This window comes from Chamaea fasciata, unplaced genomic scaffold (genome assembly GCF_029207755.1).
Source record: "Chamaea fasciata isolate MVZ Bird 193981 ecotype frontalis unplaced genomic scaffold, bChaFas1.0.hap1 SCAF_22, whole genome shotgun sequence".
Classification (NCBI taxonomy): domain Eukaryota; kingdom Metazoa; phylum Chordata; class Aves; order Passeriformes; family Sylviidae; genus Chamaea; species Chamaea fasciata.
This window is the reverse complement of record NW_027094107.1, coordinates 4,335,189-4,352,931: the sequence shown is the minus strand read 5'-3', so window position 1 is coordinate 4,352,931 and position 17,743 is coordinate 4,335,189. Positions and strand designations below refer to the sequence as shown.

The following is a 17,743-nucleotide window of genomic DNA, read 5'->3' as shown; positions in this document are numbered from 1 at the left end:
CTGAGCAGTCCAGAGACATGCAAGGACAACAGGGAGACGTGAGCCTTGGCTTGGGAGCGCTTGGCTTTTTATGGGAGAAGTGGACTTGGAGAGGAGGATGCAGGGATGAGCTGGGGATCCAGCAGTCCCCCGTGGCTTGTGGCTGGCAGGCAGCAGTATGAGGTCAAGTGAGGTTGTTGCTTATGAAGAGGATGCTGTTTCTCATCCTTATGAATTCCAGGAGAACTGAGAGAAGTGTCCAGCCAGCAGCACAAGGGTGCCCTTGCAACCACAACCCCAAATTTCCCTTGGATAGCAGCTGTCCTGTGCCTCAAGAGAGAAACAATCTCTGTTTCTGTCCTGTCTTTTTGGTCTCTGTTGCCACTGGGGTCTCTGGACGAGAATCTGAGATTGCAGACTTGGGCAGGGAGCTGCTGTACTTTGATGCTCACGACTTTAGGAGAAGCCAGTTGGTTGGCTACTCTTTGTAACAAAACACAGCTTCCGTGTCCGCCGGGAGCGATGCTTCCAAGTGGGCATCTGCTGAGGCAGAGCTGTGCTCAGAGACCTCTGAGGAGCAGCAGGGAGCACGAGAGCCGTCTTGGCACTTAAACTCGACTTTCCTTGGCATTGTTGGTCCTTGCAGCATGCCTGTCTGTCCTGCTTCATTCTGGTCTGCTCCCTCTGGAGAGACAGGGCATCCCCAGGCTGGCCTGATTTGCTCCGGTCCAGCTTACTTCTTAACATGAGGTGGTATTTGCAGTAAAACACATTAAAGGATTTTTTTTTTGCCAGAGGTTTTAGGCTTTCTGCTTTTTTTGTGCTTGAAGATAGAAAATATGGGAAGGATAAATTTACAAGGGAAAATAGAAAATACATTTTGGATTAAATTTGAATGGGTTTCTTTTCTAGCTGCTGGCTTGCCTGACCTACAGTCTCTACTGAGCCCTGGCTGCATGAGCAAGACTTTGTGGAGCTGCCGTGGCTGCAGGCTCCAGTCCAGGATGCTTCCATGGTCTTCTGCTTAGTCACACCAGCTTTGGTTTTGGTTTGATGGCCTCGTGGAGGGCAGGCTCCCCTGCTTAAGGAAGCTGCTCCTCTTGGTTGGGTGGAGGCTGTGGTGGGCTTGGGCTGCACCGTGGGCTGCACTGGACACTTGGGCTGTCTGAGGTCCTTCTGAGGTGACAGTCACATCTGTCCGGGCTGCCAGCTGAGCACACAGCCTGTGCTGCTGGTGGTCTGTGGCTGTGACAACTGTATAAACTCTTTGGGTGGCTTGCTGGAGCACATACCAAATCTGTGCGTTTCCAGAATTCCTGGGAAAGCCTGTAGGGTTTCTGGGGAAACCAGTAACTCTGGGATGGGCTCTTATCTCATTCAGCTGCAGATGGGCGGTTTTGGACGCTGTGAGCCAGGGGCCCCAGGGCTCTCCTGGCCCTGATGGTGCCCCGAGCCGATGCCGCCCGTGCCTGCCGGGGCTTTGCCCAGCAGCTCCTCCAGAGCTCCAGCCGCGATCCCGGCGCTCGGCAGCGGGGTGGGGCGGGCGGGAAGGCAGATGTGCGGAGGGGGAGGGCGGCTTCTCCAGCACCTGTGCCTTATTCTGGAGCGTGCGAGTGTGAAATTCAATTTGTAGATAAGTCGTGGCTGGTGAGGAACACAGGCCACAGTGTGTGCCGGAGCCAGGCGGTGTCTGGGAGCAGCGCGGCCGGCATGCACAGCATGTCCTGCCTGCCAGCTCTTGCGGAGGCTGACGTCAGCCTGGAGGAGCGGTGGCTGCTGCAGGATGTGGCTGCTTGACGCTGTGTCATGTTGGCTCTGGGTGTGCGGCCCCGGCTCCCGCAGGAGCTCTGCCAAGAGGTGCTGCCCCGGGACGGTGTCCCCTGCCCCGCGGGGGCCGTGCAGCCGGGAGGGAAAGGGACCTGGTGCCCTCTGCCACCGGCAGCTTGCAGGGTGGTGGTGTGGATGGATGGATGGATGGATGGATGGATGGATGGATGGATGGATGGATGGATGGATGGATGGATGGAGGGGAACATGGTGCTTCCAACAACAACGGCATTTTCCCGCCCCCACATCTGGATCTTTCTGATGTTTCCAGTGAAACTTGCTTGCTGGTGGGAGCAGAGGGAATGTGCATCACAGCGTTAGCAAATGCAGCTTGCACTGACCCATGCTCTGCCCTACCTGTGCTTTGCTACAGTGGTCACTGCTCCCCATCTCTTACCCCAATCCAGGTATGGGTATCCCACTCCCTGCTTCACAGAGAGCAGCCCTCTGGTGTAGATGAAGAGTCCAGGGCTGTGAGGAGGGGAATGTGGTCTCCCAGGCCAGCCAAGGCAGAGCTGGGACTAATTGTGCCCCCAGGCAAGCTTCAGTGTCACGGAGCAGTGGGTCACTGCTAGTGCCAGTAGGCTCAAAGGGACATTTGCAATATGGTCAGAAAATCACGTCTGGTCTTTGGTCAGGGCCACTCACACTGACATAAAACTCAGCATCTAGAGTCCAGTGGGATGTGCTGGGGCACACAGTACGGTCATGGGCTGCAGTTCAGCTGGGGCATCTCTCTGCCACACGACAGGACCTGCAGGTCTCCCAGCTGTGGGAAGCTTGGGAGCATGGGGTGGCATAGCCCTGCATCCCAGGCTCTGGGCACCTGTGTCTGTGCAGAGCCTGCCTGCTGTTTCACCTGGCAGTAGGGACCATTGTAACAAGGTGGAAGTGGTGTGGAGAGTCAAACACCTCCTGGGATGGCTTTCCTGAGCAAAGACCCTGCAGTGAGGAAACAATTTGGTGCTGGACTGCAATGCTTGGGGTTTCTTGCATGCTGAGGGAGCACACGTGGCTCTGCTGCCTGCACTGTGACCCTTGAGGGGTGTCTCTGTCAGGATGGCCCACACTCCCCCTTTCACAGGGGTGTGCTCTCCACATAGAGCCACCTTGCTCCATGGGCTTGGTGTCTCATGGTACAAGTCAAGGTGGTGTTAGCACATGGTACAATATACGTGTACACATTGTACACTGCCAGATAACTTGTAACCTTATCTCTTCACAAGAAAACTTACTGTGTCATGTTTCAGCTTCTGTGCAAAAGTTAGTTCCTGCTTGTCTCCAGCTATTTCCTTCATCTTTGTTCTTTGTCCTGGGTTTTATTACTTTTAGCGCAGATTACTTCCATGACTTGTTATACAATTCTGCCTTGTAAAACCTTTCTGAGCTGATAAAGAGTGGAGTGATGTTAGGCAGAAATTGGTGGCTGGAGCAGTTGTTGGTAAAAGAAGCAGTCCTTTACTGCCTCTGCTGCTGAAACCAGAGCCTCCAAAGCCACTATCTGAATTTCTACCCTTGATTAAGTGGATTTGGCTTCCTGCTTTGAGTCAGTAAAAGTGAAACATTGACAACTTATTTTGGATGTAGCTGTTCCCATTCAGAACACTCTTGGATTTTGTTGCCCACCCTCCCTAATCACATTTGCAGGAAGTCCAAGTATTTTAAGCTGCAGTCGGTTCCTCTCTGCCCAGCCCACCTCCTTACATTTATAGAGCCTCCCCCAGTCCACGTTAGTCCATGGAAAGCATTGGCTGTGCACACACTCGCCCTGCCTGCAGCCACTGGTGCTTTCTCAGCTTTCCTTGGAGCTTGTGTGAGATGTCTTGAGCTGTTCCAGCACAGGTGGTGGTATGGGTCAGACAGAGTTTTGTGCAAATTGCCCATGGCCCATTGGTTGTGGGAGCTTCATGTCCTTTGCATGGCTGGGTGCCCAGAAAGGAGCTTGAGAGGCTGGGGGATGACAGATTTTTGGGGAAGGACATTGCATCAGCAACTTGGTTTCATACTTGCCTCTTAGTTTCAGGCGTTTCAGAAATGGGGGTGTCATTGAGCCAACCTCTTTGGGTAACCAAAGTCTGCTTGCTTTATTAGACTTCAAATCTGCTTTTGCTAACAGAAGAAATATGAATGTGTTTGGACTTAGACTTTTAGAAGCTTATTGATAAGAGCCTTGTGCTTGTGTAATTGTTCCCTAACACAGTTCAATCATAATGAACCATGTCAACTTAAAAAATGGCCCCTGTTAGCCATGGTAGCTTTCAGGACAATTATTTAGGAGAGGAGGCATCACTCTGGCAGATGTGAGGGGGATGGTGCTGAGCAGGTGGGATAATGTCAATGTGCAGCTTCCTGAAGCTGGAGAAGGAAGTGAGGGGAATGCTGCTGGCGGAGTCAGCTCTCTCTTTGCTGGGTGAGATTGGCACTTGGGCTGCTAGCTGTGGAGTGTTGATCACAGATTTGAGGGAGATTATATTGCCTTGGAGTAGGTGCCTGGTGCTTGTTTGTGATGTGTGGGAGAGTGAGCAAGTTGTCTTGGCATGAACTTTGTGCTGGTGCCAAGGGCTTGCTGAAAGCAGATTGTCTGTCAGCTCACTCCTGAGTACTCGTCTGGAAATCCCAGGGTTCTGTGGATGCACTTTTGCATTGTCAGTCACCTGTCTGCACAAAACCAGAGGCGGAGTAATTTTAACATTTATTTGTGAAGCAATAGAATAGAATAGAATAGAATAGAATAGAATAGAATAGAATAGAATAGAATAGAATAGAATAGAATAGAATAGAATAGAATAGAATAGAATAGAATAGAATAGAATAGAATAGAATAGAATAGAATAGAATAATTTCAGCTGGGACATATCTACAATGATCATCCAGTCCAACTGCCTGTCCCGTTCAGGGCTGACCTAAAATTAGGGCATGTGGTTAAGGGCGTTGTCCAAATGCCTCTTAAACACTGACAGGCTCGAGGCATCGACCACCTCTCTAGGAAGCCTCTTCCAGTGTTTGACCATCCTCTGGCTAAACAAACGCTTCCTACCGTCCAGTGTAAACCTTCCCCGGCACAGCTTTGAACCGTTCCCCAATGTGCTATGGCGGGATACCAGGGAGAAGAGCTCAGCACCTCGCTCTCCTGTGCTCAGGAAGCTGTGAGGAGCCTCGAGGTCGCCGCTCCGCAGGTCCCGGAGCTGCGGTTCGCGTGTGCCGGGGCCGGGCGGTGCTGACGGGACAGCTCCCGCGGGCTGCGGGCCGGGCTCAGCCTCACACCGGGCTCCGGGAGCCAAACCGGCTCCGCCAGCCGTCCCTCCTGGCCGACACACAGCGATGCCACATCCAGATGTTGCCGGCCGCGGGGAGTCCCGGGGCTCTGAGATCCTCCGGGCTGAGCCGGGCGCTTCCTTCGCTGCCGGCGGTTCGGGCTGGGGAGCGAGTGTAGGTTCAGCCGTGCTCGGACAGTGCTTCTGGTTAACCTCTGCCCCTGCCGGCCAGTGTTTGTACGTTGAAACAGCAAACAACAAGGTGAGGGAGAGAAGAGCTGCCACTATGCATTCATGCTGGGCTCGGGAAAGCCATAATGTGAGATAATCTAGATTATTTATATCAATAAATAGGCTACTTCCAGCAGCTATCCCTGAGCCATGTGGGAACCCGCCAGTCCACCGAGAGGCTGCTGCCACTGCCCTCTTCCTGTGCTGGCAGAGCCTCCTGCTCACACAGCAGCTGCGGGCTGTGCCACGTGGCCCTGTCTCAGCTTTCCAGCAGGCTCCTGGGAAGCAGTGAGTGGGAAGGTCAGTCAAAATCTAGACTAACTCAAGGTGAGCATGTTGCCCACTCCAAAAGACTCCAGGCTTCCAAGCACAGTTGTCCTTGGGTCCTCTATAGTGGTCACCTTCTTCTTGCATCAGCAGTATTGGGTGCTGACCCCAACACTGTCCCTGCTGCAGTGCTCACAAGCTGTCCTTCTGCAGCATCACCAGTCACAGCTCGGTGACACTGAGAAACCTCCTGCATTTTTGGAGCTCTTGATGCTAAACAAGAGTTGGAAATGATCCAGCTTGTCTCACCTGCTGGGTACCGTGCCTTCTGGAGCCAGGCATCGAGCAGTGTGCTGACATTCAACGCCAAAAATATCTGGAAAGGCTGAAATGTGGGCAAGGGAAAGGTCTGCTCTGCCCCTGGTGTCCTTCCCAAGGCAGGCTTGGCTCCTTCATGAAGAACTCATTAAAGGCCATGGAGCAAATGGTGACAGGCCATATTGCAGCGGGAGGCCTTTGGCACCACAGCAGAAGTGGCTCTTGAAATTGTCTGTTTCTAGGGATTTTGAGTAACATTCTTCTGTTATGAATGGAAGCTCTCGAGGATCTTGGCATGTGTCTGGGAGTTGTCAAAGAGCTTCTGTCCCACATATGTTCGTGCAGCGTTGAGGAACTTAACTGACACTTCTCACGTGGTCCCTCATCCTCTCCCCAGGGCAAAGGATGTGCACTGGAGTGTCTCATAGGCTTCTGACGTTCAGCTTGCTTTAAATATTGGTGGTTCTGTGGGTAGGAGCCAGGAAAGGCAAAGCACAGGGACCTATCTTGATGCAAACAAGGGTGAGGTCATAACTGTTTTCCTCCTGTCCTCTTAGAGTGACTGTGGTGCCTCAATACTGGGGGGCGGCAGATGTGCCTCAGGAGGAGAGTGAGGTGGGGAACACTGGACTCTGGGAGAGGCCTCTGCTGAGTGGAGAATGGATGTTTTTGGCTCCATGGTGCTGGGAAGCATCCTAAGTGCTCTGCTCTGCACCCTAAATGCTGAAGGGTTCCTGGCCAAGGTGGCTGTGTATACCCAGACTGTGACAAATGCTGAATGAATGAGGGCAGGGGCAGAGCTGCCAGCCAGGGTAATGAGAAGTGTAGGAGGCTGGGCTGGAGAGGCTGCTGGGAATCCCTTGGTCCATCCATCTGCCACGTAGCACCCTTTGTAGGTAGCCATGGAGTGCTTTAACTTTTCCTGGTGTACACTTAACTTTTCTTTCTTAATATGGATGTGTCTCCTACCTAGCACAAAAGGGCAGAGTGTTCTGAACTTTTTTGCAGTGGCCTTTGCATGTTATAAAACTGTGCCCTGTGACTTTTCTTGTCTAGACTAATCCAAATCTTCCAGACGTTTCTCCAAAGCTTTTTGATGATCTTACTGGTCTCCCATGGCCTCTCTCAGTCCAAATCCTTTGGGGAATGAACTGGTTCTCTGGACAACAGTAAAATTACTTGATGTGTCTTTATGAGCTGAAAGGAGAGCAATTACTTCATGTGTAAGCTGGCCTTTCACACACCCTCCTGTAGCTGCCTTTTTTTGCGGCAATGATATGCTGGCTCACGTTCAGTTTGTACTCACCTGTAGCCCTTGTGACCCTTGTGGCAGAACTGCCGCTGTCTTTTCTTCTGTGGCCTGTTTGTGCAAATTTTTACCTCCCAATGCCTTACAGTCCTCAGCCTTTTCCCAGTCTGTCAGGAACATGTCAAATTCCCATCCTGGCCTCTAAAGTGCTGGGGCGTCACATGCAGATTTTGAAACGTACCCTGTTCTGTCATTTAGGTCATTCATGGAAAAGCAGAGCAGCAGCAGCAGCAGGGCAGACCTTTCTGAAACCCTACATGTCCCTTTCAGTGTAACTGTGAGCCATCTATCACTGCTCACCAGCTCTGTGATGGACCTGGGAAATACCCCCACAGTGCTGTGGGACCAGGAAACATCTGCCTGTGGCATGGATGGGTAACCTGGGATGAGACCTGCAGGCACAGGGATGCTCTTGAGGGCCTGCTGGGACACAGGGACACAAGCACATTGGTCCAGTTGTGCTGCAGCTTTTCTTCTCCCCAGGGTTTCCTGTGGGGTTTCTGCGGTCTTGTAAGGCTGGGTGGGATGGGGCTGGGTGGGAGCTGGGATTGCTGCCCGGTGGAGACAAGATGCCAGCTTGGGAGTGGGTCTGGCAGGTGCTGCTGCCTGAGAGCTGTGCTCCTGGAGCACAGGCTGGTGGAAAGGTTTGGAGCTCACCTGAAGAAGAGAAGGCAGAAGTTTCTCATGCTGCTTGCTGGGTGCATGTTTGTTCTGGGGTGCCTGGGCTGGCCCTTAGTGAAGCACAAGGGGGTCAAATGGTGAGCAGAGCTGCACGAGGCACAGTGGCTGGAGGGTGCAATGGGACATCCTGTCTGCTTGCTGTTGGAAGGAGATCATCCATCCGTGCCAGCTGGGTGCTCTGAGGTCTCCATCTGTCCTGGCTCTGAACCTCGTGGGACACAGAGCCACAAGGTGAGTGTGCTGAACTTGGGGTGGGTGCTCCAGGGCAGGAGGCTGGGCCCCGATGGAGGGTCCAATAGGAGAGCAGGCTGCCTGCTCGCATCTCCTCAGCCGCCTGCCAGGGGAGGTGTGGATCCGGCTTGTCTGGCTGGTGTTGAGATGCCTGAATATGCATCTGCCAGAGAGGCTTCCAGAGGATCCCACCCGCCCAGGTTTCCATGGAGAGCGTCTCTTTGTTGAGGAGGAAGCCGTCTGGCAGACAGTGTGGCCGTGGAAATACCTATGGAGCATTTGTTTTCCAAAGCACATGAATAACATCCCCAACAGCTAGCAGCCTCACTTCCTCTGCTCACCCACCAGCGGCCTGGCAGAGTGACCTGGGATGCCTGCGGTGTCTTTATGCTCCCAGTTCCTCACTGCCTGCTTGTCTGAGCATTCCCAGTTTGGCTGTGTCTGCCCAGCCCAGCCTGGTTTCATTCCTGGCTGGCAGGCACGGCTTCTGGCACAGGGCTGCAGGCAGGCAGCAGCCCATCTTCACTGGGGGACACATTTGGCTTCCCTGCTGGAGGGAAGGGTGAGAGCGCTGTAGGCGGCAAAACTGGGAAAGTTTTGCTCCCACCTCCCATGGGATGTGAAGGGAATTGCTTCCCTGAACGAAATGTCCTTTCTCTGGTCTCTCAGTTCTTTCTCGTGCTTTGAAAGACTGAGAAGCTTAAGAGCTGTTGAGGCAGCAGGCAGCAATGCAAGGCACATGCAACAACCCACAGTGAAAGGGATTAAGCTTGGGTTTTTATGGCAGCCTGTCAGCATTAAATTAAGGCTAAATTCCCATCCTAAATGTTATGTTAACATGAAGTTACATCAGAAAGCACAGAGCACAGAACAGCAATATGAGGGTATCAGATGTGTTACAGGGGTATTGTAATTATCCCAAATCAGGCATTTGAAACCCAGGGAATTTCAGATATAGGGTTTGCATCGGTTTTTTGGGTTTGTAATTGAAAAAAATCTGAACATAGGAAGGCTTAGAAGCATGTCACTGAGATTGTTTGGGTGCCTTTTTTCTGTGCTGCAGGGACATGGGGCAGATGGAGGCAAAGAGTCTTTAAAAAATGATGGAACCAAATGTGGAATTACAAATGTTAAAATACCGTGAGTTGTATCTGAGTGTTAAGGCATTGTGGCTCTCTGGGGTAACATTAGGGCTGCTGGGCCTTGACTGTGCATCTCCAAATCTGGACATACTTGGCTGTCACTAGTGCAGCTCACCTCTGTGCTTCATGCTTTGTAAAACTTGTAATTGGAGATGGTTTTAAAGACCTGTAGCATCGTTTTGTTTAAGTTAAGAATGTGTACTTAATTCTTTCTTAGTTTACGCTTTTTTGTCTTCAGATTTCCATGTTTTTTCAGAGCTGGATGAGGATTAAACAAAAAAAAAACCCAGAGGAATATCATCATAGCATAATTCTGAGGAGCTGTAGCAAGAAGCTGTTTTTTGGCTGTGCTTTGCAAGAAGAGATTCCTCATTGTGTCAGGACAGGATGGTTACAGTGGGCGTGCGGAAGCTCCACGGATGCAAAGTGGGTTGTGAATTCAGCCCTGTGACTGGTGTGTGCAGCCCAGCTGGGCAGCTGTGTAGTGGCACTGCCTGGTGCCATGAAATTGCTTTCCTGGAGGAGTTGGTGGAGCAGCAGTGCCCGTGGCAGCGTGTGCCTGCAGCCATGGGGAAGCTCTGGAGCTGGGAAATCAGCTGGTGAACCACCACTGGCAGGGCTGTGGTGTTCCTGCAGACAGAAAATGATGACTGATCAGTTGAAATGGCTCTGCAGGGAGCACTGTATGCACTATCATAAAGACTGGAAGCTGCCTGTAGCTTCCAGTCATACAAATTAGATATGACAGTCATTAATAATTAGCTTCATCCTAACTTGTGGTACCTGAAGGAACCTGAGCAGAAGATTTACACTGGGCACTTTGCCTTCCAGCAATGTCAGGCAGAGTGGTGGGTCTGAAGCACCTTTGAGATCCTGCTTGGGAATACAGCTTTGGGGGGTCCTGGGCCAGCAGTACACCCCTGGGATGTCGCTGTCAGGCAAAGGTCAGTTCTCTGCCGAAGGAGGAGCATTGCGGCAGGGAATATGAGATGAATGATGGTTTTCTTCCAGAGCTGCAGGCAGAACAGGGCAGCCAAGGCACCGTGCTGCAGAGGCAGCTCCAGCAGTGGTGGGCAGTGCTGAGCTTGGGGTCTTTGGGTGCCTCAGCTGTTTTTCTGGCCCTTGGCTCAGTTTTTATTCCCTAGGCTTTGGCATCTGTTTGGGGGATAATGCAGCAGTGTCGTGCCCCTGTTGGTGTCTTTCCGTCGCTGCCTGGTGGGGCGGAGGAGGTGAAGGGGAGTGATGTGCAGAGATGTGTTGCCCTCCTTGTCTGGCATTACCTGCATTCCCTTGGCAGGCTCTGGAGAGGTGCCTGCATGCCCAGCCCTGCGAGGCCTTGCTGCTTGGGTGGGCTGAATGCAGTAACATGATTTTCTGAGATGAGTGCTTCTGTTTACTGTGTTACCCTGATTTCTGAGGCTGCCAAGTTCTTTGGGCGTATCAGGAGGGCAGGCACAGCATGGGCCCATTCCCTTAATGACCAGCACTGTGTTGCCTGCACATATGCAGTACAGATTTGAGACACCTTCTGTGGGGGGTTTTGGTTGTGTTTTATTTGGGTGGGGTTTTTTGTGGGTTTCTGTTTGTCTATCTGGGAGATTTGGGGTGTTTTTTTGGTGGCGGTGGGTTTTTTTTCCTGCGGATTTTCCTCATTGGATGATGTGTTCTCTATTTGTGGAATCCCTGCCCAACTGAACCTCCACCAGAGCTGCAAACTCCCATCTGCATACAGCCCTTATTTTGTGCTCCAATAATTTCAAGGCAACTCTGCTCCCCTCTGAGCCTGGGAGAGATCCACCGGGTGGGCATGCAAGGATGCCCTGGGGCAAAACGGAGGCGCCTCACCAGCGCTGCCGTCTCTCCCGGGCTGAGGACATGCGGCTGAGACAGGGCGAGTGAGCATCCCCTGAGCCTTTCGGCGGGGACCCGGCTGGAGATCCGCCCGCCGAGGAGCGGAGCCGGCCGGCGGCTGGTGCCCGGGGTGAGGGGAGCACCGGGCGGGTGCAGCGCCCGCGGCTCCCCGTGCCCGGGTCCCCCGGGAGCAGCGGTGCTGGCGGGGGGAGCCCAGGCGGGGGGCACTTACATAAGCCCCAAATGCGACAGGCGGTGCGGGCAGGTGAAGGGCAGAGCACTGAGAATCCACGGAGCCTGCAGCGAGGGCTCCCTGGCACAGGAGCTCTGCTCGCTGACACACATCCGCGGCTCCCCATCTGCAGTGCCCTCCCTTCCCCACGGGGGCTGCCACAGCTGCTCCTGCCGGGGCTGCCAGCCCGGGCGGGGACGTGGGAGCGGAGCTCTGCCTCCCCGGGCTGGCCGGGGCAGGGAGCGGCTGGGACGGAGGGCAGACGCACACAAGCACCCTGGCTGTTCCCCTCCTGCCTGGCGTCTCCCTGCTTTGCCCAGTGGAGGGGGACATGGGTGCCTGCCCTGTGGGTCCAGTTTGCAGGTGTAGGAGGGGTGGTGGCCCCCGAGCAGCGGAGCAGTGCTGTGGTGAAGCCCAGGCAGGGAGCGCAGGCTGCGTGGTGTGGGAACACAGGCAGCTCCGGCTCGGCAGGGGAGGAGAGGTGCCAGTGGGGTCTTGTGCAGGGGCTGTGCTTGGCACCAGTGGTGTCCAACAGGCTCCTTATGGGGAGGGACATGGCACTGTCTGCTTCTCTTGGCACTCGTACTCTGGGCAGCCCCTGAGCACGGGGGCCAGGCTCTGCAGGCATGGGCAGACAGTGTGTGAGTCTGCACATGTTCTGCTTGTTCTGCCCGCTTTTGCCTGTTCCCAGAGCCACTTGGCCGGGTGGTGGCAGAGCCAATGAGCACCCATGGGTGGGAGGCTCAGCCAGAGATCCTGGCTCCTTCTGCACTGCAGGTCTTCAACTCTTCCAGAGCAAGTCTGCTGTTAATTCCCTCCATCTCTCCACAGTATCAGCAGTCACCTCCGGGCTGGGCCACTGGCAGGCAGGCAGCAGCAGGCAGCTGGGAGACTGTGAGGAGCTGCTGCCACATCTCCCTGCGTCCGTCCGTGCTCCTGACTCACCCAGCAGAAGGTGTGGCTGGGCTGCGCACTCCTGACTCCTGTCTCTTCTGCTCCGTCTGTTCCTGGTGGGCACACTGGAGGCTTGGTGTGATGGGGTTGCTCTGAGACCTCGCCCCAGGAGCTTCAGGCCTGGATGTTGGTGCTGTTTCTCCCGGACAATGTGGCTGATACTCTGGAGAAGCCCTCTCTTCCCCCCTGTTCTCCAAGTGCCTGAGCTGGTGGCCAGCTGGGACCTGCGTCTCACCCTCTGGGTCCTGAGCTTTGCCTCGATGGTTGTGCAGATGGAGGCCCAGGTCTACTCGCCCACTGTCAACACGCACTATGGGAAGTTACGAGGGGTGCGCGTGCCGTTGCCCAGTGAGATCCTGGGGCCCGTGGACCAGTACCTGGGGGTTCCTTATGCCGCTCCCCCCGTCGGGGAGAAGAGATTCATGCCCCCCGAGCCACCACCGTCCTGGTCCGGCATCAGGAACGCTACCCACTTCTCACCAGTCTGCCCCCAGAACATCCACAACGCCGTTCCCGAGATCATGCTGCCCATCTGGTTTACCTCCAATTTGGATATCGTGGCCACGTACATCCAGGACCCCAACGAGGACTGTCTGTACCTCAACATCTACATCCCCACGGAGGATGGTGAGTCCCCTCTGGGGTGACCGCAGGAGAGCGAGGGGGGGGTCACTCCACCCCTCCCCAGCAGTGGTTGGTCTCACCTGGGTGTTGTGTTTGAAGCATGTGGTTGTGGACCCTGCAGCATGCTGTCTGTTTGTAGAAAGCTTTCTCTGGCCACGCAGCTTGCCCTCTTGCCCTCAGCTGCCATCTCTGTCTCGCGTGCTCCTGCTCCTCCACGCCTCCCGGTCCCACCCCTCCACCTCCATGGCATCGTCACGGGTTCCTCTCTTGTATTGCTAAATCTGAATCCGACTCTCTGACCGCAGATCCACAGAGTGACAAGCTGATTTGTGCTCCCCACAGGCGCCGAGTGCCAGGTTCTGTCTTGAGTTGGTTCGAGTTCGTCCTTCCTCCCTGCTTCCCACCCTCCCCAGGTCCATGCGCTAGTTGTGGGCGTGGGCTGCGGCTGGGAGGAACACTCTCTGCCTCTCCCTGGGAAGATGCTCCGGCAAGAAAGGGACCACAGAGCCCTTTTCTGGGCCCTGGTACGGACGGGTGGTTGGGGTGCACTGGCAGACACATCGCTTGGCTGCTCCTCCGCGCGCCGGTGGGACAGCGGCAGAGCGATGAGCCTGGGGTGCTGGGGACGCACCGGGGCACGGTCCTGTTGGGGTGAGGCTGAGCGGCGCTGGGTGCCTCCTTGTCTAACCTTTTCCTTTGTAGGGGATCCCACCTGAACTGTAAGTAGAGGGCAGAGGAGGCAGCGCCTGCCCGCACGCCCGCCCCAGCCTCACCCCAACGGGAGCCCCCAGGGATTTTCAGCGGGCCGGAAGGGACCCGCAGCCGGTCTGCTGCACACAGCAGAGCAGCCTGGCAGGCCAGTGGCTTCTCCCAGGCTGGCTGGCTCCACTCCTCGGTCTCTGGGGCCCACGGAATGCATCATGCCTTCCTTCCCGCCCAGCACGGCTGGCCCAGAGTTTTCCTCCCATGGCGACGCTCCCTCCCCACCTCCCGCGGTCCCGGGGGCGGTGGGAGGGTAGCAGCGTGGTTGTGATTGCATGCCCACTCCCATCAGTGGAGCCTCCTGTTATTTTGTAGTCTTTTATTCATTTTACAGTAAAACGGATTTCCAAGGAATGCACCCGAAAGCCCAACAAGAAAATATGTAGGAAAGGAGGTATGTAGCAAGCCGACCGGCAGAGAGGCACAGAGAGGAAAGAGAGAGAGAATGAGAGAGTGAGAGGGTGCCTGGCTGGCCCCCGGCCTGCAGCACTCCTCCAGCACCTCTCTGTGCTGCCACCTGGACTGTGGACCCTCCAAGCAGCCCACCCTGCCACCCCCTGCTTCCCACTGGGAGGAGCCCCACAGATGCTCTGGCCAGCTGGGAGCACAGGCCTGGGGTCAGGTCATGAGGATGCTCATGTTGCTCCAGACCTTTTAGAACAGCTTCTCCTGGGCTGAGGCGGCACTCCCACCTTAATCCCACTGGCACTGACAGCTTCCCAGTCCCTGGCCATGAGGGGTAGCCTCTGAGGGCACGTAGCACTTAATGCGTCCATCCCTTAGGTTGGGTTACCCCATTGGGAGTGTACGGACCTGCTCAGAGAAGGACCTGTGTGATGGGGGACTGCAGTCCATCCTGGGCTGAGCTTTTCCCTCATTGCATCCCTGATCATTTTGCATCCAGAGCTCCTTGGTTAAAAGCATAAAGCCTCTCCTGGCTGAATAAATGCTGCAGATTCTGCCCTGAGCCTTGTGCCTGCCAAGGCTGCTCCCCACTGCTCACACCCCCATGCCAGTGCCAGTCCTGCCAGTAAGGATTTGGTCTCCAGCCCATGGCACAGCAGCCTCCCTGAGCCCTAGCTGCCTCACGGGCAGCCAAGCACCTCCAGTTCAGACACATCTCTGCTTTGCCTTGCCTCCACTGACCTTCCCCCATTGCCCCTAAACGATCCTGTATTCCCAACTGGTGACATGCACAAGGGAGTAGAGATGTACAAATGGTAGCTGGCTCAGCCCCGTGTCAGACACAATGCCTCACCCATCCCTCCACACAGCCCCCTAGCAGGCAGGGAGAGCTGGCTGCTCTGTGCATCCCAAAGATGAACGTGTGAACGGTCAGGCAGCCAAGCTCTTCTGAAAGGCTCAGTACAGGGTGTCTGGCCGGCACAGGCTGCTCTCCTGGGCATCCTGCAGCAGCAGCAGCAGCATCCCTGCATCCCAGCCTCTGTCTCCCTGCACCCCTGGGTTTGGCGGGGCCAGTGCAGCTGGGCTTGGAGGTTTGGGGAGCGCTTTCCTTCCAGCCGTTTCCCCAAGTTCTGTTGTTTGGTTTCTTTGCTTTGCTTTTCCTGTTGCTGTCCTGGCTATTCACACGCCATCTCTCTGAGTGCCAAGGCTGCCCCTGAAAGGGCTGGCGCATTAGGGAGTCTCTGCACGCTGCCTCCGGAGCCGGCTGTGCCAGTGATCACCAGCCACTTCAAAGCGCTTCCTCTCCCGGCCCTCCCACCGGCTGCCAGGGCTGGCAGACCCCCGACACCCCCCGCCCTACAGCCAGGGCAGGGGAAGCAGGCTCCAGGTTACTGCCAGAGAAGGGGATGATATAAGGCGTGACAGAACACCTTGGGTGTGCTCATGTCCTGGGTTTCCCTCCCCGCTGGCTCCGCTCATGGGCAGGGTTTCCTTGCAGCCCATCTGTGGTTGCCTCTGGTCACCTCCCTGGTGAGGGACATTCCCTTTGCCCGCACTGGGCTCTGTTGACTCATGAACCAGCAGATCCGCAGTGCCAGCTATTTGGATATCCAGGTGTGGCGTGCCGAGAATTAAAGCACCCAGACACTGGCACTTCCCTCCAGCTCTGGCCAGGCTCTGGTAGCTGTTAGCTTGAATTAATTGAGTCACTTGTGATGAAACACAGAAGCTCCCACACTCCTCATTGTGTATCCTAGGTTAGTAATGCTTGGGGAGAGGGTAATGTACCTGCAGTGCTGATTTCCTCAGGTTGAACATTTGAACGTTGACTCATTCTGGAATAATCATGATTACTTATTTCTAAGGCCACAGACGAGCAGTGATAAGCACTCCTCTCACAGAACACTATTTTGGTGTTTGAAAATGCCTCAGCTCCCATCTTACTGGAGTTCTCATGACTTCTGCCACCCTTAAGCTCAGTGTATTTCAGAGCAGACAAAGGACTGAGAATTTATCAGTCATGCTTGTTTATCTCCGGGACAGAAAAACATCCCTGTTTCCCTGCCCAGTTGCCCACAGTAATTTCCTATATGGAAATTTTCTAAATGCCAGTCTCCTCCATACACACTGGTCCCTTCTCTGGTAGCAATACAGGGCAACAGTGCTTTGAGAGCACACTGCATGGTGCCAGGGGAGCTGACAGCACTGAGGCTCATTTGAGGCTCAGATTTTGCTGCAAAAATAGCGCTGCCCACCCAAAGACCATGCACACACACGTACCCTGAGAGTACAGCACCTATGTGCAAAATGCAGCTCTGCCCCATGCTTTGTGCTGCCAACACTTCCAGCCTGTTTTTGGCTGTGGTAGATGCCAAGATGATTTTTCTTTTCCTTCATCACCAGCCTGGGCAAGCCTTGCTGCAGGGCATGAGGAGGTGGATGTCATTTTTGGAGGGGAAAAATGTGGTTGCCCTGCACTTAGCAGCTCTTCCTGGTTTTCATTAGCGAATGCCCAAATGTCTCTGGCTGGGACTGTGGAGAGTCTACGATATTGCAGAGACAAATGTGCAGCTCCAGCGTCTTCCTCTGCTGTGTGAGGGTGGCTGGAGCTCCTGGACTAAGGAAGCACTTTGGCAGCTCTGCAGGAGAAGCCTTGTGGCTTCTCCGCTGCTCTCCAAGAAGCTGACTTGTCCAAGTACCAGCTGAGGCTTCCCTACAGCTGCACAAATTCTGCAGTGCTCCCTTGCTGGAAGCTTCTACCCAGCCCCCTCGAAGCCTGGTGCTTTGCAGAGCTGGCTGTGGGCAGACCACCGCCCTGGTGCTCCGCTTCCACTCCGGGGAGCAATTTGCAAAGGTGAGGGTCGGTGTTTGCGCTGCCGGAGGCAGCAGAGCGTGAGAAGATGCAGAGCTTTTAGAGCTCGCTCAGGGATGGAGATAACTCCTCTGCATCATTCCAGGGAGGGGCAGGCCAGCACCAAGGTGTGCTGCAGTCCTGGAGCAAGGGCTGATGGCTGGAAGGGCCCTCGGAGAGAGGTCCCAGCTGAGCTGTCCTTGCCTGTGGGGTTGTGCAGCAGCAGGTTCAACAGCTGCACCGCTCTTGGTCCTGTTCCTTGTCACTCCCAGAGGAGCAGCTGAGATGCTGTGGCCAGCAGCAGGTGTACCTTTGGGTGCATGCAGCCATCAGAGGCTCCTGCTCCCTGCAGCATCGTGGCTGCTTTGCAGGAGTGGGTGCCCCGGGGAGCTCTCACTGAGGAGAGGGTGCTGGAGCTGCCTATGGGAGCCCTGAACAGGCATTTGGATCTGGAAAGGTTTCACCTCAGGCTCCTGCTCTTCTCTTGTCCACACCATGCTGAGAATGAAGGCTCCAAGGACTGAGGCTCCTTACCTTGCTTTATCTCTGTTTGCACTGGTGTCAGTGCTGTTGGTATGGTTTACTTAAGATAGCATAAATCTAGCATGGATGCCCCTGTTTCAGGCAAAGTGATTTTTTTTTAAACTAAACTTGAACTTAAATCTTCCTAGAGCCTTCAGATAAGAGCGTATGCATCCTTCCTATCGGCCTGAACAATGTCACTTTGCAGTCAGCTTAAAGTGAAGTGGCACAACAGGCATTCACCTCCTGGGTTAGTGGAGGGTGTTTTTGATGGTAAGGAGAATAAGAGCCATGAGTACTTTT

The 17,743-nt window shown here is 54.8% G+C and overlaps 1 protein-coding gene across 3 annotated transcripts in view; it reads left to right on the top strand.

The window, feature by feature from the left end:
- Window positions 1–17,743, top strand: part of NLGN3 (neuroligin 3) — a 39,181-nt gene that overhangs the window by 5,596 nt on the left and 15,842 nt on the right. For 2 of the 3 annotated variants that reach the window (XM_066202481.1, XM_066202480.1), the window contains exon 2: window positions 12,154–12,903. In XM_066202481.1, the coding sequence (XP_066058578.1) occupies window positions 12,426–12,903 (478 nt within the window). In that variant the 5' untranslated portion in view covers window positions 12,154–12,425. Of the gene's footprint in view, window positions 1–12,153; window positions 12,904–13,996; window positions 14,057–17,743 lie in introns of all 3 variants that reach the window. The other variant, XM_066202482.1, reaches the window with a different exon arrangement.